General features: G+C 45.5%; 1 protein-coding gene and 1 long non-coding RNA gene across 2 annotated transcripts; both read right to left on the reverse strand.

Annotated features, from left to right (window-relative positions):
* Positions 1-3,303: 3,303 nt before the first annotated feature.
* Positions 3,304-4,783, reverse strand: LOC148130736 (uncharacterized). Its single transcript, XR_015749615.1, has 2 exons — positions 4,512-4,783; positions 3,304-3,578 (listed from the first exon to the last, which is right to left on the reverse strand). It is a non-coding gene; the product is annotated as an uncharacterized LOC148130736 (long non-coding RNA).
* A 2,194-nt stretch (positions 4,784-6,977) lies between these two features.
* Positions 6,978-23,416, reverse strand: LGI2 (leucine rich repeat LGI family member 2). The gene is made up of 8 exons (XM_087963414.1): positions 22,986-23,416; positions 21,076-21,147; positions 17,698-17,769; positions 15,761-15,832; positions 13,946-14,017; positions 12,004-12,173; positions 10,023-10,187; positions 6,978-8,623 (listed from the first exon to the last, which is right to left on the reverse strand). The coding sequence occupies exons 1-8, from the start codon at positions 23,192-23,194 to the stop codon at positions 7,806-7,808; spliced, it is 1,650 nt and encodes a 549-aa protein (XP_087819540.1). The 5' UTR covers positions 23,195-23,416; the 3' UTR covers positions 6,978-7,805.
* Between the last annotated feature and the right edge of the window lie 242 nt (positions 23,417-23,658).

Below are 23,658 nucleotides of genomic sequence, written 5' to 3' on the forward strand. Positions count from 1 at the left end.
GATTAAAAATCCAGTTGTCTGAAACCTGAAGTCCACAGTTTGAAAGCCGTAGATCTCTGCTGACCTTTTTTCCATTGTTTTTGTGAGTTTTCTCCTCTCTCCTTGACTCTAAATTATTACAAGCAGGTACATGGAGACCTGCCAAAGCATGGAGAGATCATTGCCAAAGGCCCCTGGAAGTTCTCTCCTCTCTCCCCCACCCACTCCTGAAAAAGGATTGTAGTGTGCTTTTTAGACTTCTCCAGAACCTTCGGCCGCCTGTGGCCAGAATTCAGGTTTTCAAGTGTTCCCAAATAAATTAGCCAGCTCTTGTTTGGGATAGAACATGGTGGAAAGCAACCCAAAAAGGGTTTGACATCTAAACAAAAAACGTAATGTTATATAAGGCCAATAAATCAAATGATCTTCAGCTCCAATGAGGGCAGGGTGGGGAAGAGGAAAGAATGCCACCTTAGAGGAAATGTTCTACTTGTTTATAAAATGGCTCTCCCTCTTTCCCTAACCATGCTCAGTTGCACGCACAGCATTTGGACCATGAATGTCATGGTATATGAGTAGACCACGATTGCATCTTTGGCTGTTTATCTACGCCTTTTTTTCTGTCCCAAGGAATTCAACTTCATTGTTGTTGGACACAACCGAGAACCAAGTAGAAATGCCCTGACAGTGAGAACAATTAAATCACTGGAAGGACTTGCCTTCAGATGTTGTGGCTGCTCCATCCCTGCAGGTTCTCAAGAAGAAATTGGACCACCATTTATTTGGAATGGCCTAGGGCCGTGATGGCAAACTTATGGCACGCATGCCAGAGGTGGCATGCAGAGCCCTCTCTGTGGGCGCACACACCATCACCAGCTGATCTGGTTTCTGGCGCATGCTGGCCAGCTGGTCTTCGTGAGTGCTGGAGCGTCAGAAAACGCTCCGAAGTTTCAGGACGTTTTCAGGCTACAAACACCCTGAAAAATGGCCTGAAAATGCCCCAGAAAGTGGGCTGAAAACACCCCGAAAAATGGCCCAAACTAGGCTGTTTTCCAGGCTGTTTGGGGGGCATTTTCTAGGGTGTTTTCAGGCTGTTTTGGGGGGCTACAAACACCCCAAAAACAGCCTGAAAATGCCCCAGAAAACGGGCTGAAAACACACTGAAAAATGGCCCAAACTAGGCTGTTTTCCATGCTATTTTCCATGCTGTTTTGGGGACCATTTTTGGGCTGTTTTGGGGCCGTTTCTGGCCTGAAAAATGCCCCCCCAAAACAGCCTGACGATGTCCCCAAAATGCCAAAAAACAAGCATGTGTGCACTGTCCAGCTAGCCTTCGGTTTTCTGGTGCTCCAGCATGCGCACATGCATGCCCACTCTGGTTTGGGCACTCAGTGCCAAAAAGGTTCTCCATCACTGGTCTAGTTCTCCTGGTTGGGCAGGGGGTTGGACTAGAAGACCTCCAAGGTCCCTCCCAACTCTATTATGATTGATTGGTTGGTTGATTGAAATGGTCTAGGGCTCTCCAAGGTCCCTTCTAACTCTGTTATTCTGTAGTATATTCTGTATCGCTTAGGGGGGAGAAGGATAGTGTTTGATTTCATTGTACGAGGTGAAATGACAATAAAGTTAACTAAACTAAACTAAGGGATGGTGAAGGATGGAGAGCTCACTTCTGGATGGGGTGTAGTTTATGTTTCACTAACTCACTACAGATAACATTGTGGTGAACTGGATATAGGGCCCATTAACTAGGCTTGTCCCAGGACAAAGACACTGGTCCCAATGAAATCAACAGAACATTATAGTTAATTAATGTGACATCTGCCTGATGAAACAAATTGCTCAAAACTTGCCCTTTAAACCTAGAGTTTGGAGGAGAGGGATTTAGAAAACAATTTCCTTGAAAGAAGAAAGTGAAGATCAGATCAGATCAGATCCAGGGCCACTCTCTTTATTTTTGATTATTATTATTTTGCTGCTGTATGCATCTCTTTGTGTGTGTGTGTCTCTCTCTCTCCCCTCTCTATCATCTATCTATCTATCTATCTATCTATCTATCTATCTATCTATCTATCTATCTATCTATCTATCTATCTATCTATCTATTTATTTATCTATCTACCTACCTACCTACCTACCTGTCATCTATCATCTGCCTTTGAGTCAAAATTGACTCCTGATGATTGCCTGGATAAGTTCCTGAAGTTTCCTCAGTAATGTTTTTTTTTCCAGAAGTGTTTTGCCATTATCTCTTTCCTAGGGTTGAGAGAAAACTACTGGCCCGAAGCTCATCCTTCTGCTTCATGCCTAAGATGGGACTAGAATTCATAGTCTCCCAGTTTCTAGCCTGACACCTTATCCACTGAAGGGATTTAGTTGCGTGCTATGTTTATGCCATGTGGCTGTAACAGTGATTTCTGAGATGTTTTTGATATATGACAGCATTATCTTTTTCACAGAATGTGTTGGTTGTGCTATGTTGGGTTGAAGGGTCAGGCACTTGTGTGGATAACCATTTTGTTGGAAGATGTTGCATACTAGAGACCAAACCAGTTTATTTTGCTAAGTTTTGTATTCTGTATCTGTCTGTTTTGGATGGGAGAAGGGAAGCTTCTGCAGATATATATTTCAGGCTTCAGGGTCCGTTGAGTTACCTCCATATATTACTCTTTTTAATTAAAAGTACCAATTACATATGTTCCGGTTAAATCAGGATAGAATCCACCAAAATTTTGCATCAACCCTCCATCGATTCCGTCTAGCAAAGCCCAATTTGACCAGCATTTATGAGAAGCCTAGGACCTGCTGGTTAGTAACATAAGGTAAATGCACATATGTGCTAGTCGTTTCCGGCTCTAGGGAGCGGTGCTCATCTCCGTTACAAAACCAAAGAAGAGCCAGTGCTGTCCGAAGTCGTCTCCGTGGTCATGTGGTCGGCAGGATTAAACGCCTTCGAAGGCGCACGGAGCACCGTTCCCTTCCCACCAAAGGGGCCCCTATTTTTCTACTTGCATTTTTTACCTGCTTTCAAATTGCTAGCTTGGCAGAAGCTGGGACAAGGAACAAAAGCTCACTCCATTACGCGGTGCTAGGAATTCGACCTCTGAACCGGCAACCTTTCTGTTTGACAAGCTCAGCATCTTAGCCCCTGAGCCACTGCGTCCCTAACATAGCTAAACCTTATTCCAAGGTGGATCCCGCCCAGTCCAGCAAGGAGATACATACATGCATACACACACGCAGAGAGAGGGAGGGAGGGAGGGAGGGAGGGAGGGAGAGAGAGAGAGAGAGAGAGAGAGAAACTTTTAACTACATTCCCTGCAGCAAGATCAGGACAATTGATTTTTATTTTCTGGATGTTTGTATGCCTGCCTGAAGCCAATTTTGACTGAAATAGATGGATTCCGTTTCACAAATGAAGGATGATCAAAAGGTTGGAACAATGTACAATTCCTGGCTTTAAAAGCCAAGCCATTCATGGTGCTAAACTCATGCCCCTTTCCACACCTTTAATTTCCCCAAATTTGAATACAGGTAGTCCCTCGGCTTACTTATGGCCGCCATTGAGCTCAACATTTCTGTTGCTAAGTGAAACATTTCTTAAGTGAGTTTTGTCCCGTATTATGACCTTCCTTGCCACCATTGTTAAGTGAATCATTGCAGTTGTTAAGTTAGTGAGAGTTGGTTCAGTGAATCTGGCTTCCCCGTTGACTTGGCTTGTCAGGTTATCACATGAGCTCTCCAAGGGAGTGGTGGTATGCTACTGGTTCAGACCGGTTCGACCAAACTGGAGCCAAAGCTGCTCCAAAACTACCAGAAACCAAGGCAGGCAGGCAGGCAGAACGGAGCACTGGATTGAACCTGGATTGATTGGCGGCGGGGTGGGGGTGAATGGGCGCTCGGGGAGCTGCACCGACAGGAAAAGCCACCCTGCCGGCTTCTTTGAAGCAGTTTCTTCCTGGGCTGGTGGAGGAGCGAGAGAGCGACTGAAAGAGGAACGAGGGGGAGGAAACTGAAGCCACTGAGCCAGAGAGTAGGACAGGCTTTGGTTGCTTCCTCCCTCCCCTTCTTTCATTTGTGTCCTTGATCCCTGATCCCAGCAGCATTCACCGAAGGCGAAGAAAGCCGCCATTTTTATTTTATTTTTATTTTCTTTGCAGCCCGGTGCAAAGTGATCCACGGGCCGGTACCGGTCCGCAGCCCGGTGGTTGGGGACCCCTGCCCTACGGTATGGCTGAACCAGTTCCTCCGACGATCAGCTGAGAGGATAAAAGAAGCGACAAGCACATAGGCGGGTAGGAAGGTCACTCCTAGCTTTTTGTTTCTTCCCCCTCTCCACTGATTGGCGTTAGGGGCGCACATGTGTGCATGTTAGGGGATGTGTGTTAGGGCTGCACATGCAATCACCCACCGAACTGGTAGCGAGCAAGGTAGGAACCCACTACTGCCCCAAGGACACTGCAACCGTCATAAATATGAGACAGTAGCTAAGCATCTGAATTTTGATCCCGTGACCATGGGGATGCTACAACAGTCATAATTGTGAGATAACAGAAGACGTGGACCATGGTGAGAGATGCTTACTTTACACTTGGTTATTCTATTCTTGGGAATTGAGCAGTGAGGTGGCCTAGAGGTGGAGCTCTCGCCTTACAATCAGGAGGCTGTGAGTTCAATCCTAGGTAGAGGCAGCTATTTTTCTCTCTCACAATGAGAATATATCTGCTGAACAAAACTCCACATTGGCAACAGGAAAGGCATCTGGCCAATAAACACCTTGCTAGCTTTGTTCAGTTGCCTTGACTCTATACTGCAAGGCAGGGATCCCCAACCTTTTCGACGCCGGCCCGGTTCCAGCGTCAGCTGGGCGCCGCATGACCCGGTTCCCAGCGTCAGCTGGCGCCGCCATTTTTTTTACGAAAAATCACTTCCGGTGATGTCACCAGAAGCGATTTTTTCGTCAAAAAAAATGGCGGCGCCAACGCTCGGTGAGCTTTTTCGGGTAGAAATGGCTTTCTACCGGAAAAGCTCACGGCGCAACGCTACCATCTTTTGGCGAAAAATTGCTTTTTTACCAAAAAGATGGCGCCCAGCAACCAGCGGCCCGGTAAGGCTTGTTCCAGCGGCCTGGTACCGGTCCAGCGGACCGGCGGTTGAGGACCCCTGCTGCAAGGGATTATGGGGTCATTCAAAGAAGATGATTGGGAATAAAGAAGCAAAGGACCTCTGAAAAGGCTTCATGCTAAGGAGAAAATATGTTTTGGGGTTCAGAAGCATAAGATTATTATTGCTGGGGCAGGAGTGTAGCGTTGCTTGAATCACCACTGTTAGCAAGGAGGAAACAGAATCCCTGCTAAGATTTGCTCAGTTTGGGGAAATAGACAATTTTGTGTTGCCAAGACCACAACATTGAATTCTGTTTGGGTAAGAATCACTAGTTTCCAGGCCTTAAAAAGAGAGACTTTTTAAAAAAGAATGTATGCAGGTGTTTGTAACCAAGAATTGTCTTAACCCTGGACAGAACAAAGCACATAGATATTATATTTATTTTGGTAATGCATTTTAGACTATATATTTATTATTGTAAAGCCTTTTAAGAGATCAGTCTGGACAAGTTAATATGCTGCCATTATCACTGATAATGATCATAATAAGGTTCATTTTCTGTTTGGAAATACATTAGTTGGAAAAAAAAATCATCATCAGGACATTTCAAAAATTATAATAGACTTCTGGGACCCAACTCTCCTCTCCTACTCAATCCTCAAATGCCACAAAGCTCTGAATTTTATTGTTCTCATGCAATAAAAGAAACTCAAAGCTTTTTTTTTTTTTGCAACAGAGTATTGGAATTTTTAATCATTGGAAGCTGGACGGATAGCTACCTACCAAATTGACATGTTTTTCCCAATTATCCAATCACGTCTGCCAGATTTGTGTGAGTTAAGTTTTTCAAGGTTGCAGTGAATAAAATAGGTAAGCAATCTCGGGGGGGAAAACACCAATTAATGGATTACATAAAAAGTGTCCCAACTATATAATTTATGCATAAATACATTTAAAACATTAAAGAGATTTGGGAAAAATTAATTTAGTTCAATTGCTTAGCGGAGTCAAACTGGATTTCTGCATCCAATTCAGAAAAAAAGCTATTCCCGTCTATAGTACTGAAAAATGGTTGAAATCGATGAGAACGCAACCAATTCACTCCAATAATTCCCATCAACTTTTGGATCAATCCAATATTTGATCTGGAAATTCAACTCGATCAACTCCCCTCCAAATTCATTCTCTGTCTCAGACATTTCTTTATCCTTTCAATGCAGAGTTTTGGAAAGAGGAGGAGGAGTTTCAGCCAAAGGACTATTAATTCCCAGATCTTTCAAAGGAATGCGTACATCTTTATCACTGGGATCAAAAGTTTTTAAAATAAGAATTTAAGCTTGACTTGTGCCTAAGGCTCAGATTAAGAGACATAATGTACAACATAATGGTGGGGAGAGGAAAAGGCTGAATGCAGAGCTGTCATGTCAAACGCCTGTTTTTGCAGTCAGTATTAAAAAGATTTCACCTTCAGCAGCTGTAAACTTCTGATAAAATCTAATTTAGCAATCAATCTCCCCGTATTCATTCTGATGGACTATTGAATGCAAGTCTACCTACTAGCCAAGTAGGGAGGAATATTAACCGAGTTCTCCTTCGCCTCATCCTCTCTGCAAACCCCACCCCCTTCTAATACTGACGATATTACCTAGTTGGGTTATGAAATTTTTGCAAGAAAACCACCAAGCTCAGAGAGCACCAAGAACCCCACTGTATTCCTCCTCCTCTTCCTCCTTTCTTCTCCTCCTCTCCCTCCCCCTTCCCCTCCCTTCTCCTCCTCCTCTTTGCAAACCCCACCCCCTTCTAATACTGATATTACCTAGTTGGGTTATGAAACGTTTGCAAGAAAACACCAAGCTCAGAGTGCACCAAGGACCCCACAATCCTCTCCTTCCTTCCTTCCTTCCTTCCTTCCTTCCTTCCTTCCTTCCTTCCTTCCTTCCTTCCTTCCTTCCTTCCTTCCTTCTCCTACTCTTCCTCACCCTTCCCCTCTCTTCTTCTCCTCTTTGCAAACACTACCCCCTTGTAATACTGATGATATTACCTAGTTGGGTTATGAAACATTTGCAAGAAAACAACCCAGCTCAGAGAGCACCAAGGACCCCACAGTCCTCCTCCTCCTCCTCCTCCTCCTCTTCTTTTTACCAATCATCTTTTGTCAGCTTCCCCCACTTAATTTCCCAGGCTCCAGAAACAGAACTACTCCGTCCTCAAGGGACCGCCTCCTGTGAGCAGGCTTTCTCATCCGCATACTAACAGTTGCAAACCCCAAATCCATAGGAGGGATTGCTTTCCGCCTCAAAGTCCCCGAAGAAGAGGAAAAGCCATCATTTCTCCTAGCAGAGTCCTTGCTTGCCGCTCTTCCTTCCTGTTTGTTTCTGCCGGTTGTTCATCCCACCTTCCCCGCTCTTCCTCCTTTTAGTTTTGCATCATTTTTTTAAAGAATCGATGCCTTGTGCACTGTCTTTTGAGCAATAATAGGCTTTAAAAACACCTCTCATCAAGGGTGAAATTGGCCTGGCATGCACTTAACCAAGTTAATGCATTCCCTGATTAAATAGGCAAACTTCTAAAAAGTTCCAAAAAAAAACTCGAAAACAAAACCAAAACCCCTTGCTGAGTAATGCCAAGGGTTCTCTCTCTAGCTATCAAAAGTGAACAATCTGTTCTTTTTCTTTTTCCACTTTGTTTCCTTGCACGAGTTCCCATGCTCAGGGCTTGCTTCATAAACTCAAGTCCACCACGACGTGTTCGAATATCTGCGTGTGGCCCTTGAAGCTGGAAGCGAAGAAGAAATCCCGCCGATCCGTGGAGACCGCCGTGAAGGACCGCGGCGCTTGGACGTAGATCTCCTTGAAGACTTGGAAGAGGCTTTTCTCCTCGTCCCACTGGAAGATTTGGGAGAAGGTGTAGTCACTTCCCAGGGCAAGGTAATGGTGGCCCTTGAAGGAGAAAGGCTGCAGGGTCATGGCACCCCTGGAAGGAACAGCCTGGATCTCCACAAACTGCTTGCTGTCCCATTTCATGACTCTGGAGTCACCGATGAACCGGGTGAGGGAGATGTAGAGGCTGCCTTGTATCCGGAAGCTCTTCACTGCCAGCACGTCCTCCATGTTGGGTATCTCGCTGTGAGGGAGGAACTTTCTGGAACTCTTGTTCCACTGGAGGATGATGGGAATCTGCGAGCGGCTGGACAGGATCAAGTGAGCCTTCCCATCGATGTCCACGAATTCAGCGTCTGTGTCCCGGAACCACTCGTGGAGGGACTGGTAGGAGTAGAACCCCTTGTTGTTCCACTTGTAAACGGTGGTCAGGCCGGCCTTTGAGCTGTCCGCAATGATGAAGAAGGTCTCACTCTCGATCTGGAAGAGCTCGATGTCGTTCGGCTTGGAGATGCGGGAGACTTCGATGTCCTGGAACTTGACAAACTTGGTCCAGCTCTCCTCGTACTTGTAAATGTGGGACCCACCGAAGAGCTGAGCTACCACCACGAAGACTTGGTCATCAATCAAGATGGCCTTGCAACCCACTATGGACTGGCCTGTGGGCTCAAAACGAAAGGGGTAAGGTGAGCACAGGACAAAACTGTACGTACCTGCGGTTTAAGCCAGGCCTTCCTTTAAAGTGGGGGTCCCCCAATCTTTCTGGGGTGAGGGGGCCTGGAGCAGGGGGAGGGGGGGAAAGAGGGGGTGATTTTGTGGGAGGGGCAAGGGCATGTGCATTAGCAAGCATTATGAAGTGGTATATAAGTGCTATTGGTATTTTCCTTCCTTCCTTCCTTCCTTTTAATATTCCTCCCTCCCTTCCTTCTCTTTATCCTTCCTTCCTTCCTTCCTTCCTTCCTTCACAATGGTTAGAATGCAGTATTGCCGGCTAACTCTGCTGACTGCCAGCAGTTCGATCCTGACTGGTTTACGGTTGACTCAGTCTTCCCTCCTTCCAAGGTGGGTAAAATGAGGACCTAGATTATTGGGGGGCAAGAGGCTGACTCTGTAAATCACTTAGAGAGGGCTGGAAAGCACTGTGAAGTGGGATATAAGTCTATTGCTAGCCTTCCCTCCCTCCCTCCCTCCTTCCTTCCTGTTAATATCTACCTCCCTCCTTCTCTTTATCCTTCCTCCCTCCCTCCTTCCTCCCTTTCCTTCCCTCTCCCTTCATTCTTTCTTCCTTTCTTCCTTCCTTTCTTTCTTCCTTCCTTCTTCCTTCCTTCCTTCCTTCCTTCCTTCCTTCCTTCCTTCCTTCTTCCTTCTTCCTTCTTCCTTCCTTCCATTCCTTCCTTCCTTCCTTCCTTCCTTCCTTCCTTCCTTCCTTCCTTCCTTCCTTCTGGTTAGAATTCAGTATTGCAGGCTAACTCTGCCCACTGCCAGCAGTTCGATCCTGACCAGCTCAAGGTTGACTCAGCCTTCCACCCTTCCGAGGTGGGTAAAATGAGGACCCAGATTGCTTGGGGCAAGAGGCTAACTCTGTAAACCACTTAGAGAGGGATGGAAAGCCCTGTGAAGCAGGATATAAGTCTATTGCTAGTCTTTCCTCCCCCCTCCCTCCTTCTTTCCTTCCCTTTAATATACCTCCCTTCCTTCCTTCTCTTTATCCTTCCTTTCCTTTCCTTTCCTTTCCTTTCCTTTCCTTTCCTTCTTTCCTTCCCTTCCCTTCCCTTCCCTTCCCTTCCCTTCCCTTCCCTTCCCTTCCCTTCCTTCCTTCCTTCCTTCCTTCCTTCCTTCCTTCCTTGTGGCTAGAATGCAGTATTGCACGCTGACTCTGCTCACTGCCAGAAGTTCAAGGGTGACTCAGCCTTCCGTCCTTCCGAGGTGGATAAAATGAGGACCCAGATTGCTGGGGGGCAAGAGGCTGACTCTCTAAACAGCTTAGAAAGGGCTGGAAAGGACTGTGAAGCGGTATATAAATCTAAGGGCTTATTATTGCTTATTAGGTTTTTTTACCGGTGATGTTGTCGTAACTCCGGAAGTTTTTCTCAATGTGATCCCATTCCAGCACCATGCAGTTTTCCATGCTGGTTTGTGCAATGGCGACATAGACGTCGTTTTTGGAGTTGAAGGTGTCAATCGAGACTGACTGATAGGGCAAAATCTGATGGACAACAAAATCTGTAATCATATTTAATTGAAAACAAGCGTGTTACAATGGAACTCGGCAGGAGGCAGGAAGCTTGTTCATCGCTGATTCGGAACTACTCAGCTTGGGGAAGCTAAAACCCTGCACTAAAACTAAAAAATATAAACAGTCCCCGACTTACAGCAGCTTTGATGGTTTCAAAGTTACGACGGCACTGGAAAAAGTGACTTGTGATCATTCTTCACACTTATGACCATTAAGTGTTATGTGAATCCAGCTTCCCCATTGACATCTGCTTTGTCGGAAGGCGGCCAAGGGGGAAATCACGTGACACAGCGACCGTCGTAAATATAAGTCAGCTGCCAAGCAATCCGAATTTTGATCACGTGAACACGGGGATACAGCAAAGGTCATTAAGCATGAAAAAAAAAATGGTCATAAGTCCATCTGTCAGTGCTGCTGTTGTTAACGTTGAACGCCCACTAAAGAAACTGTTGTAAATCAAGGACGAGCTGTAGAATTGGTAAAATGGGCTTTTAAATTATAGAACATACAAACCGAGGCCTGCAAGGGATCTTGGAGGTCTTCTAGTCCAACCCAAGGCAGGACCCCTTATACCAGTGATGACTAACCTTTTTGGGCTCCTGTGCCAAAAATTGTGCACGCGCTGGCACACGCGCCCTAACTTGCCAGCACTCAGAAAGCAATATGTGGACCCCCACACCCCCTGCGTATGCGTGTGCAATCCCACCCCCCCCCCCCATTGCCGCCCCCCCCCCTTATCTGCACTGTGCCTCACAGCTGATTTTTGGCCACTCAGAGGCTTGAAAAAAAGCCTCTGCAGAGCGAATAGGCCCATTTTGTCACTTCCGGTATTACAGGAAGTGACGAAACGGGCCTATTCGGCCTGCAGAGGCTTTTTTCAAGCCTCTGAGAGGCCAAAAAAGGCCTCAAACCAGCCAAAAATCAGCTGTGAGGCGTGCACATGCACAGTGAGGTAAATTTGCCTGCGGCTCGTGTGCCAGCACAAATGGCTATGTGTGCCACCTGTGGGACACGTGCCATAGGTTCCCCATCATGGCCTTGTACTATCCCAGACAAATGGTTGCCCAATTGTTTTCTTGAAAACCTCCAGCGATGGATCACCCACAACTTCCAGTGGCAAGTTGTTCCTCTGGCTAATCGTCCTCATTGCCGGGAAATTTTCCCTTGAGTTCAAGATTGAATCTCCCTTTAACAAGCTTCCACCCATTGCTTTTCCCCCTCAAGTTGCTTTGGTGAATTCCCTGTTAATATCAACCTTTGGATTAATCGGCGATCAGTACTCCCGCAAAGAATAATATGGCAATTCAAAACAATACAGTATTTGCTCCTGGGCCACCAAAAAAAATACAAAAAGCCAAGTTCATCCTGACCCAGGGGTGGGATTAAAACTCCCAGTAACCAGTTTGCTGCCCAGTTGCAGGGTGGGTGTGGACTCATGGAACTTCCAGGAGGGGCATCGCCCTCCCCAGAGTCTGGAGGCTTCCCTCGGGCCTCTGGGAAGGGTAAAATGGCTTCTCCCAGGGTCCAGAGGCCCTACAGAAGTGGAAAATGGGCCCATTTCTGGACTTCCGGAAGGCCCGTTTTCCCCCCTCCCATAGCCTGCACTTACCTGCATCAAAAATGGGCCAAGACTCCTGGGAGGGGAGGGGTGAGGTGGGCAGGGCCAGCCAGTCGGTTCAAATACTGGTTCGGTGAACCAGATGCAAATTTAACAACCGGTTTGCCTGAACCGGTCCGAACTAGTAGAATCCCACCCCTGATCCTGACTTAACTTGCCAAGAAAGTCCGCTTTCCCCAAAATACCTGTTGTGGTGCATTCGTCGTCAAAACTCGAGGCTTCATTCAATTTCTTGTCTTGAAATTCTTCCGGCCCGATGCAGACGACTTCCGAGACGGAGGAGTTGGTCATCTTTAGCCACAGAAACAACCATTTCGCTTTGCAATCGCACTCAAACTTGTTTCCCCTCAAGTCTCTAGGGATGCAGGAAAAAAGAAAAGCTGGTTTGCACACACAGAGGTTGGGATCCAAAGCCAACAGGTCCCTTGTGAGGATTTCCTTTAGGAAATACAGAAATGGTGCAGATTGGCAAGAAATAAGAAGTAACAGAATGGGTTATTTTTTTTAAAGACAAAGCGATGTTTGTCAATCAAGCTTAATTAATAAAAATTGCTTTCTGTTGTGGATGCAATTTGTCACAAGAATAACAACAATAATAATAGCAACAATATATTATATTATATTATTATAATATATATGCTTACATCCTCCGATGCTACCAGAACAGTTCCTAGGTTCTTGGTTAGGACTCGAGCTGTTGAGCTATCAACCAGCCCCAAAGGCTGTGAATCTCACTAAAGATTTTAATAATAATAATAATAATAATAATAATAATAATAAATAATAATAATAATAAGTAATAAATAATAATAATAATAATAATAATAATAATAATAATAATAATAATAATAATAATAATAATAATAACCTGACATAACAATAGTTGAAAAGAAAAAGGTTTGGTTCATTGACATTGCAATAGCTGGGGATGCATGAATTGAAGACACGCAGCAAGAAAAAAATCACAAAGTATCGGGACTTACAAATTGAAGTTGAGCAACTTTGGAAAAAGAAATCGTGTGTTATCCCCATTGTAATTGGAGCCCTTGGAGCAACACCTAAAGGGCTGCCTCGCTATTTGGAAATTCTGAATTTAGCAGACTTGAATTCCCTGATTCTACAAAAAACCACCCTACTTGGAACAGCTTATAATATCCTCCGATGCTACCTGAGCAGTTCCTAGGTCCTTGGTTAGGACTCGAGCTGTTGAGCTACCAACCAGCTCCAAAGGCTGTGAATCTCACTAAAGATTTGATGATGATGATGATGATGATGATGATGATCATAATAATAATCCCGTATCAACCATTAGTATCGGTCAATATTTGTGATACATTTTTAAATGTTCAGATGACTGAGTTTCATGTTTAATGAATAAAAGTTTATAATAATAATAAATGATATAAGTCACTGGTATTTGTGATACATTTTTAAATGTTCAGTTAACTGAGCTTCATATTTAATGAATAAAAGTTTATAATAACAACAACAACCCATTCCTGTTGATTAGACACACAACGGACAGTGGGGAATTAGAACATAGAATAATAGGGTGGGAAGGGACCTTGGCCCATGGCATCCTATACCATTCCAGACTTCCTTTGGCGTTGATGGGATGGATACATGTGATCATAGAAAGAACAACATAATAACAGAGTTGGAAGGGAGTTTCTTCAGTCCAACCCCCAAACCAAGCAGAAGATCTTATACCATTTCAGACAAGTGCCTGTCCAATCGTTTCTGAAAAGCCTCCAGTGATGGAGCACTCACAACTTGGTGGCAAGCTGTTCCACTGGTTAATCGTCCTTCAGAGCCAATATTGTTAGAGATTATTTTCCCCCGTTTGGCATTGCCTTCAGTGACATCTGCTTCCTTTATTCATAATGCAAAGTTACTCTCAGCACATATGTACGGTATGGTACACTCTAGCACCCTTGAAATATTTCAAATAAATACATCAGTAAAAAGGAAAACCATTCAAATCAAGCACAAGACTTAACAAAACGAATGAGAACCAATGTGTGTCTTCCTAGCCCCAATTTCACATCCAAACGGCCAAAAGAAAAATTTTGAATGCTAAGATTTAAAACCCACAAAGCAACAATAACATGATGAAGCTCTACTCACAGTTCGATCAGAGAGTCCAAATCACTAAAGATGTCTCTTGGCAAAGCTTTAATCTGGTTATTGGCGAGGGAGCTGAGAAAGTAAAGTTAGATGTCACAATAATTTTGAAAACCATTTAAATCCTATAGATAAAAACTGAATTCAGTAATACTGTGATATGATGAGGATTGAGAACTATTGGAAGGCTCTCAGTTCCCAGCCTATAGAAGGTATTTATTTTTTAGTATTTATTTGTCAATTGCTTACAAGATACAGGTATAAGAATAAATATAGTTTTGAATACATGAGATAGATACTTATAAGAAAAATAAAAAACAATAGGACAGGGATGGCAGACACAATTGGTGCGCTTATGCACGCCCCCTACAGGCCTCTTAGGAAGGGGGTGAGGTCAATAGTAGATAGGCTAAGGTTAAAGTTTTTGGGGTTTGGGGAAGAAAGCACAGAGTCAGGTAGAGTCAGGTAGTGTTACGGCACGCCAGTGGCGAGGGGAGCTGGCGGCAGATTCAGACAGTGAGGAGGTTGGGGAAGAACATGGGCCAGTCCTGGAGTCTGGGGAAGGCTCTTGACAAGGGCTCTGTATCGGAGGCAGAGATGGGTTCAGGGCCATCTGACAGTTATCAGCTGCCGTCGGAGATCAGTGGGGAAGAACAACTGGAGCCTGTTCCCAGTGTGCGCATGCACAGAGCTGCCAGGAGAAGAGAACAGTTAAGGAACAAGGGTCAACTCGGGAGTAAAGGCTCAGCATGGTGGTGAATGGCCCCTCCCATAGGGAATAAAGAGGAGCGAAAGGAGAGTGGGGTTTGCAGGATACAATTAGTTCAATTCATGAGGGTGAAGATCTGTGCCTGACTTCTTGCCAAGTAATTGCTGCTACAGCGTGGCGTTTGAAAGATATTGGCCTGGCAGCTCTCCAAGCCTCCAAGGTCTGTAGTTGTGAAATCTCATGAAAGACTGTTTGCCGGGACTTTGCTGGAGAGGAATTCCCTTTAACCTAAATAAAAGGGGTTTTTGTCGGTATGAGGAGTTGGCTTCATGATCTTGGGAAGCCTTAGGTCAGAACAGAAAGTAAGAGGATTCACGGAGACAAAATTAATAACAACTTTTAAAGCGGAGAGCAATCCCAAACATTTAAAAAGGCACTCACACTGGGAATTCACTGGGATTTTTTTTTTAAAAAAATGCACACAGCATTTCATACTGTCGTATATAGCATATCTTGAATCATAACATTTTGATGTACTTTCATGAGCCCTTTAGAGCTATCCAGCCTTTTGACACGTAACCAACTTCTTAAGTTATCAGTGGTTGAAGGTCTATGGAGCTTTCACAGTCATCCAGGTAGCGGTTATCCCAAAAGTGATTTATACTCCTTGCAGACAGCTGGTCATTTGCATTCTTTCAGAGGTCTCTTGGAGGTTTATTTGTATTATCAAAGAGGCCATCTATGTCAAAATCGGTGCAAAATTGGTGGTTTGTCTGTGTCTTTGGGATGACTTGAATAGTGCAAATGTGTGTGTAGGGCCTTCTTGGAATGGCTGAAAGGAGTGTGTTGCAGAGTTGTGCTTTCTGCAGGACAACACATGCCTAACAGGCTGCCCCACTCTGTTCAACAGCGAAGGGACATAGGACAAAAAAAAAAAAACTTCCTGCAGGAAACACAGGATGCGTTTCAGGGTATGTCATTTTGAACGGTCATTAAACAAAGTGTCATAAACCAAGGACTATATCTACGCTGCCAGGTGTTAACAGCATGCTGAGGTTTTAAGCAAGATACAAATTAGCGTGAAAAAACCCCCCAACTCAACAACTTACAGATGAGTCAAATCTCGAAGACCCCGAAATGCATGTCTTGAAATGGTTTCAATTTTATTTCCTTCAATAAATCTACACACAAAAAGAGGAAGACAGAAATGGCCGTTAAGTGTGAAAAACAGTCACAAGTCCCTTTTTTCCCAGTGATGTTGTAACTTCAAAAAACGGGCCACTAAATGAGCTGTTGTAAGTCAAGGACTATCTATATTTCAGGGAGCTATGGAAATGGGAAGAAAATCACACTTCAGCTTCGGACTTACAGGGTGTCATGCCCCTGTTGGAGTCTGAATCCAAGGAGGAAGACAAACAGCTGACAGGGAGCGGGAGTGTGGCTCTGTTGGCTGTGGAGGAAAATGGGGAAGGGCAAAGTCCGGCTGGGCAGAGCAGGGGAGAGGTAGAACGAGAGGGGGGTTCAGAGGAAGACCCAGGCCCAGCCCCTCTTCATCCTAGGGCATTCAGGGAGGAATGGAGAAAGGAGCAACATGAGTTGCATGGCTTACCAGGGAGGAAAGGGCCCTGATTCCCTTCATTCACCACAGCCGGGAATGAGAGTTTAAAAGAGATGCAAGTTGAGAGCGGCGGCTGCTGGGAACAAATGTGAGTTTATCTTGTATTGTCTTTGCTTATCTGTGTTCCTGGCATCCTCCCAACTGGGTTGAATTACTGCTATTCCTTCACATCTGGAATTCCTTCTCCTGCCCTGATGGACTAATGACCTCATTTTGCTTTGATTGGACTTATAGTTACAGTTTTTGTTGACCACGTTTTGGACTTGATTCCCTGTGGTCAAAGGCTGTTCCTGGGAGAGTTTTTCTCCAGCCAGAAGGTAACCAGGACATTGGAGTCAAAGTTGGAGCTAATAAAGGGACTCCGACTGATTATCAGTGTTGAGGTATTCCCCATTAGGAGAATGAGTGCACTCAGAGAAACGTAGTGAGATTGATGTTGAATAACACACAACCAGCATACAAATACACTGAATAGTGAAATGTAGGTTTTACTTCCTGTAAACGGGTAAACAAAGTTCAACAAACAGTCCAAATCATACACGGTTAAAGTAGTTAGTATCAGTCTAGGGATAATCCAAAAATGAAGTCAAGCATCATAAACAGAGTTCAGTAAACAGAGTTTGCTAACAGTTGCAAGAACTCATAGCAATCAAAATCGAACAACGATCAGGCAAATACAGCAAAACAGGAAATGCAAGACAAGAGAAACCAGATTTCTGGCTCCATCTTATGGCCGTTGGAGGAACCTCAGCCAATCACACAGCATTCTCTTAAAGATACAGTATTAAATTACTACCTTGGTTTACATATTGCCAACTCAACTGTTAGGTGACTATCATTCCTAACAACCTGACTGTGTGGCCTTTGTGCCACACCCATTTGGGTCATCACACAGGGATTACAGCAGAATCACCCCAACCGTTCCCGCTTTGTGGACCGGTGGGGGGGGGGGGCAGGGGAATAGTTCAGAGTGAGCGACGGATATGTGTGCCTGCTTCTCACACAAATGTAGTGCGTGTGCACGCCCTTGCCTGCTGTTCGCACGAGTGGAGATGCATACAAGTGAGTGTTCACCTGCCACTTCGGTGGCCCGGTTCCGAACGACTCAAGGCCCGGAAGTTGGGGAGCTCTGGATTAGAGGCTCCTATGCTTGCTTGCTCACACACACTCACTCACTGACACACACACACACACACACACACCCCTAGAACATCTGCAGATGTGAAGCTTTGGGGTTGCAAAGGTGCGGCAGCCTCTACCTTGCCAGCAACAATGTTCAGTAGAAGGTGGAATTTGTGGCGTGGGGTGAATCGAGCCAAAATGTTTTCGGTCGGAGGACGAAATACGCTGCTTATAAAAATGATCGGAAATAAAAACTGCCCTTCCTTTTACGTCTTCGCAGGAGGTAATAAAAATCAGGTGACTTACAGGTACTCCAGATGAAAAAGCCCACCAAAGGCATCGTCCCGTATGATGGTAAACGAGTTAGAATTCAGCAGCCTTAAAAATAAAAATGGAAATGCGGTATCAAGTTAAAAAAAAACAACATTTAAAATACATTACCATGGTTAGTCCTTGACTTAACCACAACGGAGCCCAGAATTTCTGTTGCTAAGTGAGACAGCCGTTAAGTTAGATATTACTAACTTAACAACTGCAGTGATTTGTTTTAACAACTGGGGCAAAGCAGCACATAGAATGGTTTGGGCCCATTTTATGAGCTTTTTTGTCCCAGACTTTAAATGAATTACTGCAGTTGTTGGTAACATAGTTCGTAAGTGAATCTGGCTTCCCCCTTGACTTTGGTTAGGGAATAGTGGGAAATGGAAGGATTTATACTCCTTGCAGACAGCTGGTCATTTGCATCCTTTTTAGAGAGCTGTTGAGGCCACTTGGAGGTTTGTCTGTGTCTTCAGGGTCACCTGAGTGGTGCAAATGGGCGTGGAGCCTTCTTGCAACTGCTGAAAGGATCAGTGTACCGATCTATACCATTCCGGTGACCCTGAGGACACAGATAAACCTCCAAGTGGCCTCAACTGCTCTCTAAAAGGATGCAAATGACCAGCTGTCTGCAAGGAATAGAAATCCTTCCATTCCCCACCATTCAGTCAGAGCCGAAGAAGCTTCTTGGAAGAGAAGCAAAAAGTCTTCGAAGAAAAACCAGAAAGTCCAGTTGCCTTTTGGAAAAAAAATCACCTTTGGGACAACCATGACCTGGATGGCTATAGACATTTAGCAACCTGGTTAAGTAAATCTGTCTTCCCCATTGTCAGAGCTTGGGACACTGCAATGGTCACAAGTATGAACCAGTTACCAACTGTCTGAATTTTGACCCCATGATCAGGGGAATGGGTGGTGCAGTGGTGTAGAGGTAGAGCTCTCGCCTCGCAATCAGAAGGCTGTCAGTTCAATCCTAGGTAGAGAGGCAGATGTTTCTCTCTCTGGGCACGATGAAAGTATATTTGCTTAATATAACTCTGCACTGGCAACAGGAAGGGCATCCAGCCAGTAAAACCTCAGTTCCATTCAGTTGCCCAGATTCCACCCCACAAGGGATTATGGTGGTCATTTAAAGAGGATAATCAGGGGAATGCTGCCAAGGTCATAACTGTAAAAAAAGATAATGGTCATAATGTCATGCCCTTGGAAGAGTCAGACTCTGAGAGGAGGAACAGCCAACAGGGAGTGGAGGTGTGGTTCTGGATATTGTGAAGGAGGCTGGGAGGGGCAGAGGCTGGCTGGGCAGTCAGAGGAAGAACCAGGCCCATCCCCTCTGCATTCTAGGACACGCAGGGAGGAACAGAGAAGGCAACAACTTGGCTTACGAGAGAGGAAGCGGCCATGATCCCCTCATTGGTTGTAGCTGGGGAGAATAGGATATAAGGGACGATTACAACACAGCGTTGCCAGAAGCAAAGCATGTTTTATTTTGGGCTGAAGTTATCTTGGTTGGTGTCCTTCCAACAGACTATGCCTTGTTATCTCCTTGAATTTGGTAATTAGTTATCCTGGTCCGTTGTGGAAATTTCGTCACTATAGTTTGTTTGGTTTTTTATTTCACCTCTATCTGCTCATTAAGTTCGGACTGTATTGCTTTCTTTTGAAGACTATTTTTGAATACATTTTATCTCCAACTGAAAATTATTAAAACAGTGGGGCCAAGTTGGAGGCATTAAAGGACATTTATTTATGTTTTGGATTTTGTTACGTTTGTGTTATACTCCGGGTCATCACACATAAGCTCCCTTTTTGAACTTTGAACGATCACTAAACTGTTGTAAGTGGAGGACAACCTCTACGATTAGCGTTGCCTGTTCATGATCAATTCTGCTCCATTTCTTCCCCACACACACACAAGACGTATTTTGGATGTATCGTGTTCTTTGATTAGAGAAGCTTCCTCAACTTGCAGACACGGAGGCCGGCTGCCAGAATCTCTTTCTCCTTGGCCCGTGGCTGGACTTCCCAAGAATTGGGTGACTTCCTAGTTCCAAACTATCTGAAGGTGGCACCGGTTGGCAAAGGCCGCGGCGTGGCATGTGGTCAAAGGATTGGCAAGATACGGAAAGCCCTTGAGATACAAAGGGTGCCGAGACTCGTCCTTTGCTATCTGAATATTTCATCGCCTCCTTTGTTTTGACATCTCAGAAGTACCAAGGGTGGCATAAACTCCTCGTAGTCTTTGATTTACGACCGTTCCTTTACTGACCATCTGAAGAAGGGAGTTGTGACCATTTTTCACACTTATGACCGTGGTAGCATCCCCGTGGTCACATGATTTCAATTCATACGTATGCCAGAACATCATCAGTGATAGAAGGGAGTGAGTTTCAGAAAGGAGAGGGGTGGGTTGGAGGGAGGAGGGAAGAGGAGGACGATGACTATGGGGTCCTTGGTGCTCTCTGAGCTTGATGGTTTTCATCACCCAACTAGGTAATATCATCAGAATTAGAAGGGGGTGGGGTTTGCAAAGAGGAGGAGAAGAGAAGGGAAGGGTGAGGAAGAGTAGGAGAAGGAAGGAAGGAAGGAAGGAAGGAAGGAAGGAAGGAAGGAAGGAAGGAAGGAAGGAAGGAAGGAAGGAAGGAAGAAAGGAGAGGATTGTGGGGTCCTTGTTGCACTTTGAGCTTGGTGGTTTCTTGCAAATGTTTCATAATCCAACTAGGTAATATCAATATTAGAAGGGGGTGGGGTTTGCAAAGAGGAGGAGGAGAAGGGAGGGGAAGGGTGAGGGAGGAGGAGGAGGAGGAGGAGGAGGAGGAGGAGGAGGAGGAGGAGGAGGAAAAAAAGGACTGTGGGGTCCTTGGTGCTCTCTGAGCTTGGTGCTTTTCCTGCAGACATTTCATGACCCAACTTTTTGTTTCGTTTTGTTTTTCCCAAATTTTGTTCTATTGTACCTTACTAATTTATTTGATTCTTTTTGTTAGTTTTTATTTTTATTTTTTTGTTTTAAATATGATTTTACATTGTATAAGCCGCCTCGAGTTGCCACGGGCGAATAGGTGGCAATATAAATAAAACAAATAAACGAACTAGGGAACACCATCAGTGCTAGTGTGTTAGTTAGTTAGGATAATGAAACACCTGCAAGGAAACCAGTAAGCTCAAGAGACCAGACAAGGACCCCTCGCTATATAAATTGCCTAAAATAAAATGAAATAAACCAAAAAGGGACCTCCGGCGACTAACTGTGGGAGGAAAAGAAATATTAGATGTCTCCATATCCTTAAGAGAGGCATTTTCTTCCAAACCTCTCCCACCTTACGGTGAAGAGAAGCACCCAAACGTATCCACCCTCCTAATACTTACAGCAACTGCAAGGAAGGCAGGTGGGAAAACATTCTCTCTTTTATTTCTGGGAAGGTTCCATTGACCAGGCTCCTAAAAAGAGGCAGCAGGGCAGAAAAATCAGCAGGAGCCCATCTCAATACTTGCTACCACAACTTCCCCAACCTGGTGCCCTCAGATTAACAGAAGGGACCTCAGGAGGTCTTCTAGTCCAGCCCTCTGCTCAGGCAGGAAAACCTATAGCATTTCAGACAAAAATGGTTGTCCAATCTCTTTTTAAAACCTTCCAGTGTTGGAGCATCCCCAAACTTCTGGATGCAAGTAGTTCCATTGATGAATTGTCCTAACAGCCAAGAACAGAGGTCCCCAAACTTGGCAACTTTAAGACTTGTGGATTTGTGGACTTGTGGACTTGAACTTGTGGAGTTGAAGTGCAAAAGTCTTGAAGTTGCCAAATTTGGAGACCTCCAGTGAAGAAACTTCTCCTGAATTCCAGGTTGCTTCTCTCCTTGATGTGTTTCCATCCGGTTGCTTCTTGTCTCTGTCCTGTTTGGGGGGGAAGGGGGGGTTGGACTAGATGACCTACAAGATCCCTTCCAACTGTTATTCCACTCTATTCATTCCCTTCTTTCCCAATGGTTGTTTTTCATTTTGTTTTTCCTCTGGGGAAGCAGAATACAAACAAGCTGTACGTGTCCTATAACGCAACAACGAATCTACAAAGGTGTAATAATGTGTAGGGGTGAGGCACATGCAACCTGATTCATGTGACTCCCTTTTTTACCTGCTGGCACTTCCTCTATGCCATGTGTCCCTTTCTTTTCATACAGTCAATCAGAATAGAGTTGGAAGGGACCCTGGAGGTCTTCTAGTCCAGCCCCCTGCACAAGCAGGAGAACCTACTCTATTCCAGACAAATGGAATATTCTTAAATATTAGTTTCTCCTTCATTCCAGGTTGCCTCTCACCTTGGTGAGTTTCCATCGGTTGCTTCTTGTCCTGCCTTCAGGGGCTTTGGAAAATAAGTTGACCTCCCCCTCTTCAAGGTTAAATCAATTGCACTTAGAGGGATTATATAGAGGTGGAGCTCTTGCCTCAGAATCAGGAGGCTATGAGTTCAATCCTTGGCAGAGGCTAATATTTGGAATGATAGACTCTCCTGCTTGAGCAGGGGGGTTGGACTAGATGACCTCCAGGGTCCCCAACTGTTATTCTTTGATTCTCTAATTTGACCCCCCTCTTCTTCGTGGCAGCCCCTCAAATACTGGAATCCTGCTATCATGTCCCCCCCTTAGTCCTTCTTTTCTCTAGACTGACCCAAACCCAATTCCTGACACCGTTCTTCATATATTTTAGCCTCCAGGTTTTTAATCCTCTTTCTCTGCAATTTCCTCCAAAGTCTCAGCCTCTTTTTTTGGGTTAACACCATGACCAAAACTGGATGCAGCATTCCAGGTGTGGCCTTACTAAGGTTTTGATTAATATTACTTCACCTGATTTTGATTCTGTGCCTCGGTTTATCCAACCAAGGATGGTATTAGCCTTCCCCCCTCCCCTTTTTTTTTTAGCTTAGAACTTTTGAAGCCAAAGTGGGTTGTTTTTAAAGCTTAAAGGCAGAGTTTCTAACTTTTAAAGCACAGGCACTATTTAATGCCTTTCCCTGGACCACTAACCGCCCATCCCTGGAGGAAGATGAAGATGGAACGCAGAAGAACCGAGCCTGCCCCACCCACAATCCTGAGTAGGGGGGTTGGACTAGATGACCTCCAAGGTCCCTTTCCACCTCTGTTCATCTGGATTCTGTATCCTCTCCTCCCAGCCGACTGGAGGTTTTTTTTTTTTTTTTTTTGCAAAATTGCTGGCCCTCTTTTGCAGCCCCTGCCTGCCTGCCTGCCTCCCTTCTCCTCCACTCCTCCTTGCCCGGCACTTACAAAGAGCTGAGGTCTCCAGGCAGGCTCCGCGGCACGCCGGCCGACCCCACGCAGATGATGGACTCTTTGGTGCAGCTGCAACTGGCCGGGCACCGGAGCAGCTTCCTCAGCTGGGCGCGCTGCACCAGGCACGCCGCCGCCAGCAGCAGCAGCAACCACCACAACCGCAGCTGCAGCCACCGGGACCCAAAAGAGCCTTGCCCGGCCATGCTGCGCTCCTTGCAGCCTCCTCTGCCTTCGCGGCTCCGGGCCCTGCGCGGCCGAGGCTGCTGCAGCTGCTGCTCTTTCGGCTTCTGCTGGGGTCGTAGATGCGGCGGGTGGCTGGCGAGCCAGGCAGCATGCTGCAAAGGGGGCTCGGCCGAGCCGCTCCCAGCTCGCGCTTCTCAGTCGCCGCTGCTGATGTTGCGGCGCACAGGCCGGCAGCTGGGAGCAGCCTCTCTCTCTCTCTGTGTGTGTGTGTGTGTGCAAAGGGTTGCAGCTGCTGCAGCTGCGGCGGGCTCTGCCCCCCCACGGCTCTGCTCTCTCTCTCTCTCTCTGGCTCTGCCTCTCTCTCTCTCTGGCTCTGATTCTGACTCTCTCTCCTCTCTGGCTCTTCTGACTCTCTCTCTCTGGCTTTGACTCTCTCTGCCTCTCTCTCTCTGACGCTCTCTCTCAAGCTTTGACTCTCTCTCTT

The sequence above is a fragment of the Notechis scutatus genome, chromosome 4 (assembly GCF_049901735.1).
Source record: "Notechis scutatus isolate UNSWTSFEM ecotype Mainland chromosome 4, rNotScu1.2, whole genome shotgun sequence".
Classification (NCBI taxonomy): Eukaryota; Metazoa; Chordata; class Lepidosauria; order Squamata; family Elapidae; genus Notechis; species Notechis scutatus.

What these genes read in the sequence shown, in the direction of transcription:
- LGI2 (XM_087963414.1), bottom strand. Translation starts at nt 23,194, where the DNA reads ATGGCCGGGCAAGGCTCTTTTGGGTCCCGGTGGCTGCAGCTGCGGTTG. An exon ending in TTGGACTCTCTGATCGAACT is followed by an intron (nt 12,174 to 13,945) that starts GTGAGTAGAGCT and finishes CTGCATCCCTAG; the next exon opens with AGACTTGAGGGGAAACAAGT. An exon ending in GAGTTACGACAACATCACCG is followed by an intron (nt 8,624 to 10,022) that starts GTAAAAAAACCT and finishes TTGAGCCCACAG; the next exon opens with GCCAGTCCATAGTGGGTTGC.